At 37.8% G+C, this 9,494-nt stretch overlaps 1 protein-coding gene across 1 annotated transcript in view; it reads left to right on the top strand.

The window, feature by feature from the left end:
- The window catches only part of LOC144979244 (nose resistant to fluoxetine protein 6-like), a 14,463-nt gene extending 5,411 nt beyond the window's left edge, over window positions 1-9,052 (top strand). Inside the window, exon 4 of the mRNA XM_078925853.1 lies at window positions 8,938-9,052. Coding sequence (XP_078781979.1) covers window positions 8,938-9,052 — 115 coding nt within the window. The remainder of the gene's footprint in view (window positions 1-8,937) is intronic.
- The last annotated feature ends 442 nt before the right edge of the window (window positions 9,053-9,494 follow it).

The following is a 9,494-nucleotide window of genomic DNA, read 5'->3' as shown; positions in this document are numbered from 1 at the left end:
ATTTACAAATATGATATTATGACATCTCATCTGAGACGGTGATTTTGACACAATCAATTATTTCCTTGTAATTCTATTTTTTTATGTTTCAGGGTTGTATCAATCAAGAAAAAGACAAAACTCAAGCTTTTGACGAATCCAGATAAAAGAAGGGTTGTCAAGAAATTTGATTTGATTTACTATTAACACACGAAATTACTACAAACAAGGGGATTTGAGCAGTAGGGTGATGTTATCGTCTGGTTACATGAATTCATTACCATGGCTGATATTTATCTAGTGTTTATGTGACTTCTGGTACTTTTTGTGATCATTGGTGTCATCGGTTAAAATGTCACAGTTGACATTTAAGTTTGAAGTTTCTAATGTATTTCTGTTTTCATGTTCTTCAAAGCTTGAAATGTCATTGAATTCCATTTTAACAGTCTGTATTACATTTGTACAGTTGCTATTCTTGATTTATTGAGGCAAAATTGCGTTCTAGTGCCGATTTTGACCCAAGTAATAGCAACAATGGTATTACTAATTACTAAGTATATTTCCAATTTGAAAGTATTTAGTTTCTTCACATATTATTGAATTTCATTTTAGCATAATTGACTGTTGGCTTGGATGGTCATCTGATTTGCGTTTATTATGCTTTTTTGACTGAATATAATGATATAGTATGGACGAAAGTGTGATTTGGTGTTGCTTGTACATAAGTATAAGTAATGGTGACCGGTTTTATGTCACAAGTCACATTCAGATGCTCTATTTTCCATGTATATTTCTATTTTTGAAGTCTCTGGTTTCTCAAATATATTAAATTCCATATTTACCTGAGGTTATTACACTGGTTTGACTGAAATTAATGATATATTGTCGAAATTGCAATTTGGTATTGCTTGTGACATAAGTAATGGTGTCATCGGTCTAATGTCACAAGTGATTGCTTGTGACATAAGTAATGGTGTCATCGGTCTAATGTCACTAGTGATTGCTTGTGACATAAGTAATGGTGTCATCGGTCTAATGTCACTAGTGATTGCTTGTGACATAAGTAATGGTGTCATCGGTCTAATGTCACTAGTGATTGCTTGTGACATAAGTAATGGTGTCATCGGTCTAATGTCACTAGTGATTGCTTGTGACATAAGTAATGGTGTCATCGGTCTAATGTCACAAGTGATTGCTTGTGACATAAGTAATGGTGTCATCGGTCTAATGTCACTAGTGATTGCTTGTGACATAAGTAATGGTGTCATCGGTCTAATGTCACTAGTGATTGCTTGTGACATAAGTAATGGTGTCATCGGTCTACTGTCACAATTGATTGCTTGTGACATAAGTAATGGTGTCATCGGTCTAATGTCACAAGTGATTGCTTGTGACATAAGTAATGGTGTCATCGGTCTAATGTCACAAGTGATTGCTTGTGACATAAGTAATGGTGTCATCGGTCTAATGTCACAAGTGATTGCTTGTGACATAAGTAATGGTGTCATCGGTCTACTGTCACAAGTGATTGCTTGTGACATAAGTAATGTAGTCATCCGTCTACTGTCACAAGTGATTGCTTGTGACATAAGTAATGGTGTCATCGGTCTACTGTCACAAGTGATTGCTTGTGACATAAGTAATGGTGTCATCGGTCTAATGTCACAAGTGATTTCTTGTGACATAAGTAATGGTGTCATCGGTCTAATGTCACAAGTGATTGCTTGTGACATAAGTAATGGTGTCATCGGTCTAATGTCACAAGTGATTTCTTGTGACATAAGTAATGGTGTCATCGGTCTAATGTCACAAGTGATTGCTTGTGACATACAGTAATGGTGTCATCGGTCTAATGTCACAAGTGATTGACTTGTGACATAAGTAATGGTGTCATCGGTCTAATGTCACAAGTGATTGCTTGTGACATAAGTAATGGTGTCATCGGTCTAATGTCACAAGTGATTGCTTGTGACATAAGTAATGGTGTCATCGGTCTAATGTCACAAGTGATTGCTTGTGACATAAGTAATGGTGTCATCGTCTAATGTCACAAGTGATTGCTTGTGACATAAGTAATGGTGTCATCGGTCTAATGTCACTAAGTGATTTGCTTGTGACATAAGTAATGGTGTCATCGGTCTAATGTCACAAGTGATTGCTTGTGACATAAGTAATGGTGTCATCGGTCTAATGTCACAAGTGATTTCTTGTGACATAAGTAATGGTGTCATCGGTCTATGTCACAAGTGATTGCTTGGACATAAGTATGGTGTCATCGCTAATGTCACAGTGATTGCTTGTGACATAAGTAATGGTGTCATCGGTCTAATGTCACAAGGATTGCTTGTGACAAAGTAATGGTGTCATCGGTTAATGTCACAAGTGATTTCTTGTGACAAAGTAATGGTGTCATCGGTCAATGTCACAGTGATTCTTGTGACATAAGTAATGGTGTCATCGGTCTAATGTCACAGTGATTGCTGTGACATAAGTAATGGTGTCATCGGTCTATGTCACAATGATTGCTTGTGACATAATAATGGTGTCATCGGTCTAATGTCACAAGTGATTGCTTGTGACAAAGTAATGGTGTCACGGTCTAATGTCACAAGTGATTCTTGTGACATAATAATGGTGTCATCGGTCTAATGTCACAAGTGATTGCTTGTGACATAAGTAATGGTGTCATCGTCTAATGTCACTAGTGATTGCTTGTGACATAATAATGGTGTCATCGTCTAATGTCAATGATTGCTTGTGACATAAGTAATGGTTCATCGGTCTAATGTCACAGTGATTGCTGTGACATAAGTAATGGTGTCTCGGTCTATGTCACAATATTGCTTGTGACATAAGTAATGGTGTCATCGTCTAATGTCACAATGATTGCTTGTGACATAAGTAATGGTGTCATCGGTCTAATGTCACATGATTGCTGTGACATAAGTAATGGTGTCACGGTCTAATGTCACAAGTGATGCTGTGACATAAGTAATGTGTCATCGGTCTAATGTCACTAGTGATTGCTTGTGACAAAGTAATGGTGTCATCGTCTAATGTCACAGTATTGCTTGTGACAAGTAATGGTTCATCGTCTATGTCACAAGTATTGCTTGTGACATAAGTAATGGTGTCATCGGTCTAATGTCACAAGTGATTGCTTGTGACATAAGTAATGTGTCATCGTCTAATGTCACAAGTGATTGGTTGTTGCAAAAGTAATGGTCATCGGTTAATGTCACAAGTGATTGCTTGTGACATAAGTAATGGTGTCATCGTCTAATGTCACAGTGATTGCTTGTGACATAAGTAATGGTGTCATCGGTCTATGTCACAATGATTGCTTGTGACATAAGTAATGGTGTCATCGGTCTAATGTCACAAGTGATTGCTTGTGACATAAGTAATGGTGTCATCGGTCTAATGTCACAAGTGATTGCTTGTGACATAAGTAATGGTGTCATCGGTCTAATGTCACAAGTGATTGCTGTGACATAAGTAATGGTGTCATCGGTCTAATGTCACAGTGATTGCTGTGCATAAGTAATGGTGTCATCGGTCTAATGTCACATGATTGCTGTGACATAAGTAATGGTTCATCGGTCTAATGTCACAAGTGATTGCTTGTGACAAAGTAATGGTGTCATCGGTCTAATGTCAAAGTGATTGCTTGTGACATAAGTAATGGTGTCATCGTCTAATGTCAAAGTAATGCTTTGCATAAGTAATGGTGTCATCGTCTAATCAAAGTGATGTTGTGCATAAGTAATGGTGTCATCGGTCTATGCAATGATTTTAAAGTAATGGTGCATCGTTATGTCACAAGTGATGCTTGTGACATAAGTAATGGTGTCATCGGTCTAATGTCACAAGTGATTGCTTGTGACATAAGTAATGGTTCATCGGTCTATGTCACAAGTGATTGCTTGTGACAAAGTAATGTGCATCGGTCTATGTCACAAGTGATTGCTTGTGACATAAGTAATGGTGTCATCGGTCTAATGTCACAAGTGATTGCTTGTGACATAAGTAATGGTGTCATCGGTCTATGTCACAGTGATTGCTTGTGACATAAGTAATGGTGTCATCGGTCTATGTCACAAGTGATTGCTTGTGCCATAAGTAATGGTGTCACGGTCTAATGTCACAAGTGATTCTTGTGCATAAGTAATGGTGTCATCGGTCTAATGTCACAAGTGATTGCTTGTGACATAAGTAATGGTGTCATCGGTCTAATGTCACAAGTGATTGCTTGTGACATAAGTAATGGTGTCATCGGTCTAATGTCACAAGTGATTGCTGTGACATAAGTAATGGTGTCATCGGTGTCATAATAATGTCACCAAGTAAAGATTGTCATGTGACATAAGTAATGGTGTCATCGGTCTATGTCACAAGTGATTGCTTGTGACATAAGTAATGGTGTCATCGGTCTAATGTCACAAGTGATTGCTTGTGACATAAGTAATGGTGTCATCGGTCTATGTCACAAGTGATTGCTTGTGACATAAGTAATGTGTCATCGTCTAATGTCACAAGTGATTGCTTGTGACATAAGTAATGGTGTCATCGGTCTAATGTCACAAGTGATTCTTGTGACATAAGTAATGGTGCATCGGTCTATGTCACAAGTGATTGCTTGTGACATAAGTAATGGTGTCATCGGTCTAATGTCACAAGTGATTGCTTGTGACATAAGTAATGGTGTCATCGGTCTATGTCACAAGTGATTGCTTGTGACATAAGTAATGGTGTCATCGGTCTAATGTCACAAGTGATTGCTTGTGACATAAGTAATGGTGTCATCGGTCTAATGTCACAAGTGATTCTTGTGGACTAAGTAATGGTGTCATCGGTCTAATGTCACAAGTGATTTCTTGTACATAATGTAATGGTGTCATGGGTCTATGTCACAAGTGATTGCTTTTTGACATAAGTAATGGTGTCATCGGTCTGAGTTCACAATGATTCTTGTGACATAAGTAATGGTGTCATCGGTCTAATGTCACAAGTGATTCTTGTGACATAAGTAATGGTGTCATCGGTCTAATGTCACAAGTGATTGCTTGTGACATAAGTAATGGTGTCATCGGTCTAATGTCACAAGTGATTGCTTGTGACATAAGTAATGGTGTCATCGGTCTAATGTCACAAGTGATTGCTTGTGACATAAGTAATGGTGTCATCGTCTAATGTCACAAGTGATTGCTTGTGACATAAGTAATGGTGTCATCGGTCTAATGTCACAAGTGATTGCTTGTGACATAAGTAATGGTGTCATCGGGAATATAATGGCATCGTCTAATGTCACAAATCTTGTCATAATGTGCATCGGTTAACACAAGGTACTAAAGTTCGCTATTCACAAGATGCTTGAAAAGGTTCATCGTTAATGCACAATACTTTCAAAGATGTATCGGTCTAATTCACATGATGCTTACTAAAGGTTCATCGTAAGACAAGATCTGTGACATAATAAGGGTCATCTCTAATTCACAATGATCTTGTGCATAATATGGTGTCACGCTAAGTCACAATGATGCTGTGCATAAGTAATGGTGCATCGGCTAATGTCACAATGATGCTTGCAAAGTAATGTGTCATCGCTATGTCACAAGTGATCTTGTGACATAATATGTGTCATCGGTCTAATGTCACAATGATGCTTGTGACATAGTAATGCATCGTCTAATGTCTAATATGTGTCATGTTGTATGTTGTCACGCTTGTAATAATGGTGTCATCGTCAATTCAAAGTAATGTGTCATCGGTCTAATGTCAAGTGATTCATAGTATGGTGTCATCGTCTATGTCACATGATTCTTGTGACATAAGTAATGGTTCATCGTTATCCATGATTGCTTGGACAAATAATGTTCATCGTCTATGCACAAGTGATTCTTGTGACATAAAATGGTGCATCGTCATGCACAGTATCTTGTGACAAATATGTGTCATCGGTCTATTCACAAGTGATTCTTGTGACATAAGTATGTGCATCGTCTAATGTCACAAGTATTTCTTGTAATAATAAGGCATCGCATGTCACAAGTGATTGCTACATAAGTAATGTGCATCTCTATGTCACTATATTGCTTTACTAAGTAATGTGCACGTCTATGTCACAAGTGTTGCTTGTACATAATAATGTGCATCGTCTAATCACAATGATGTTGTACATAATAATGTGTCATCGTCTACTGTACAGATTCTTTGACATAATAGTTCTCGTCTTGTCACAATGATTGCTGTGACATAAGTAATGTGTCATCGGTCTATGTCACATATTGCTTGTACAAGAATGGTGTCATCGTCTATGTCACAATGTTGCTTTGACAAAGAATGTGTCATCGTCATTCACAGTGTTGCTGTGACATAATAATGTGTCATCCGCATGTCACTATGATTGCTTGTGACTAATAATGTGTCATCGTCTATGTCACAAGTGATTGCTTGTGACATAAGTAATGTGCATCGTCAATTCAAATGATTCTTGGACAAAGAATGTTCACGCTATGTCAAAGTATTCTGGACTAATAATGGTGTCATCGGCTAATGTCACAAGATTTGTGACATAATATGTTCATCGGTCAATACAATGATTCTTGGACAATAAGTTCATCGTCTAATGTCACAATGATTGCTGTGACATAAGTATGTATCGTCTATGTCACAATGATTGCTTGAATAATAATGGTGTCATCGTCTATGTCACAAGTGATTGCTTGTGACATAAGTAATGTGTCATCGTCATGTCACAATGATGCTTGTGACATAATATGCATCGTCTAATGTCACAAGTGATTGCTTTGACAATAAGGTCATCGTTAGCACATGATGCTTGTGAATAAGTAATGGTGTCATCGGTCTAATTCACAAGTGATGCTTGTGACATAGTAATGGTCATCGTCAATGTCACAAGTGATTGCTGTGCATAATAAGGTGTCACGTCTAATGTCACAAGTGATTTTTGACATAGTAATGGTTCACGTCTAGTACAGATTTCTTGTGACATAAGTAATGGTGTCATCGTCTATCACAAGTGATTGCTTGTGACATAATGGTGTCATCGGTCTATGTCATTGATTGCTGTGACAAGTAATGTGTCATCGTCTAATGTCACAAGTGATTGCTTGTGACATATAATGGTGTCCGTCTAGTCCAAGTGATTGCTGTGAATAAGTATGGTCATCGGCTAATGTACAAGTATGCTTGTGACAAGTAATGTTGCCATCGTTAATCACAATGATTGCTTGTGACATAAGTAAGGTGTCATCGTCTAATCACAATGATTGCTTTGCTATAATGTGTCATCGGTCTATGTCACAAGTGATTGCTGACAATAATGTGTCATCGTCTAATGTCACAATGATTGTTGTACATAAGTAATGGTGTCATCGGTTAATGTACAATGATGCTTGTACATAAGTAATGTGTCATCGGCTAAGTCACAAGTGATTGCTGGACATAAGTAATGGTGTCATCGGTCAAGTCACAGTGATGCTTGTGACATAGTAATGTGTCATCGGTCTAATGTCACTTGATTGCTTGTGCAAGTAATGGTGTCATCGGTTATGTCACAATATTGCTGTGACATATAATGGTGTTCGTCTAATTCACAAGTGATTGCTGTGACACAAAGTATGTTTCACGTGACTATGCATAAGTAAGGTGTCATCGGTCTAATGTCAAAGTATTGCTGTCAAGTAATGGTGTCATGGTCTAATGTCAAAGTATGTGCACGTATTGTCATAAGTAAGTGATGCATTCATAAGTATGGTGTCATCGGTTATGTCCAAGTGATTGCTTGTGACATATAATGTGTCTCGGTCTAGTCACAAGTGATTGCTTGACATAAGTAATGTGTCATCGTCTATGTCACAGTGATTGCTTGTGACATAAGAATGGTCATCGGTCTATGTACAAGTGATGCTTGTGCATAAGTAATGGTGTCACGGTCTAATGTCACAAGGATTGCTTGTGACATAAGTAATTGGTGTCATCGGTCTAATGTCACAAGTGAATTCAAAGAATTGTGTCTATAATGTATGGTTGTCATCGGTATTCATATAAGTGTCTGTCTAATGTACAAGTGATGTTGTCATAAGTAATGGTGTCATCGGTCTAACTGTCAAATAATGATTGCTAGTCCTAATGTCATAAGTAATGGTGTCATCGTCTAATGTCACAAGTGATTTCTTGTGACATAAGTAATGGTGTCATCGGTCTAATGTCACAAGTGATTGCTTGTGACATAAGTGATGGTGTCATCGGTCTGATGTCACAAGTGATTGCTTGTGACATAAGTAATGGTGTCATCGGTCTAATGTCACAAGTGATTGCTTGTGACATAAGTAATGGTGTCATCGGTCTAATGTCACAAGTGATTGCTTGTGACATAAGTAATGGTGTCATCGGTCTACTGTCACAAGTTATTGCTTGTGACATAAGTAATGGTGTCATCGGTCTAATGTCACAAGTGATTGCTTGTGACATAAGTAATGGTGTCATCGGTCTAATGTCACAAGTGATTGCTTGTGACATAAGTAATGGTGTCATCGGTCTGATGTCACAAGTGATTGCTTTTGACATAAGTAATGGTGTCATCGGTCTAATGTCACAAGTGATTGCTTGTGACATAAGTACTGATGTCATCGGTCTAATGTCACAAGTGACACAAAGTCGCTAAATAAGATATCGATGGCCCGTTGATCAAACCTCGGAGGTAGCGTTTTTGCCAATCCGTTGATCAAACCTCTGAGGTAGCGTTTTTGCCAATCCGTTGATCAAACCTCTGAGGTAGCGTTTTTGCCAATCCGTTGATCAAACCTCTGAGGTAGCGTTTTTGCCAATCCGCTGATCAAACCTCTGAGGTAGCGTTTTTGCCAATCCGTTGATCAAACCTCTGAGGTAGCGTTTTTGCCAATTCGCTGATCTAACCGCTGTTGTCAACTTCAGAGATAAGCGCGCTCTCTTATTCTTTAGTCTCAAGATGATCAAACCTCTGATGTTAGTTCAGAGTTCAAAAGAGACTGAGAAGTACTTTCAAGCAATCAAAAAACACGTCATGTAAATGATGTATAGTTTGTTTTCGTGGATTAGAAATAATGATTGTGTTTTTAACTACAAAATCAATATTTCATTTTGCTGTTAATAGGGTTGTATTGAAATTGGACTCTATAATTTTGAGCATCCATAAATATCACAGCTGCTAAATAATTGTCAATTTCTAAAGTCACGATGCGACTGAACTTCAAGCCTATTATCTCCCGGTTATGCTTTACTAGTAAATATAATGTACGAAATAATGATTGAGTATTTAAAAAGATAATACGCCGATCACCTGTTCTCCCTATCTCTATTAAATTAAAATAACAAAGCTCGATCATGACAATCACCCTTTTAAATCACGTCATCCCCATGACATGTCCACCTGATGCTATCCTGATATCATACCACCATTTAAACCCCTACCCATCCTGTCCAACAACAAGAAGGATCTTTTGATTTATTTT

This window comes from Berghia stephanieae, chromosome 9 (genome assembly GCF_034508935.2).
Source record: "Berghia stephanieae isolate SIO BIC M18660-M18661 chromosome 9, UCSD_Bste_1.3, whole genome shotgun sequence".
NCBI lineage: Eukaryota > Metazoa > Mollusca > Gastropoda > Nudibranchia > Aeolidiidae > Berghia > Berghia stephanieae.
Note: the sequence above shows the minus strand (reverse complement) of the source record. Positions and strands in the feature narration are given on the sequence as shown.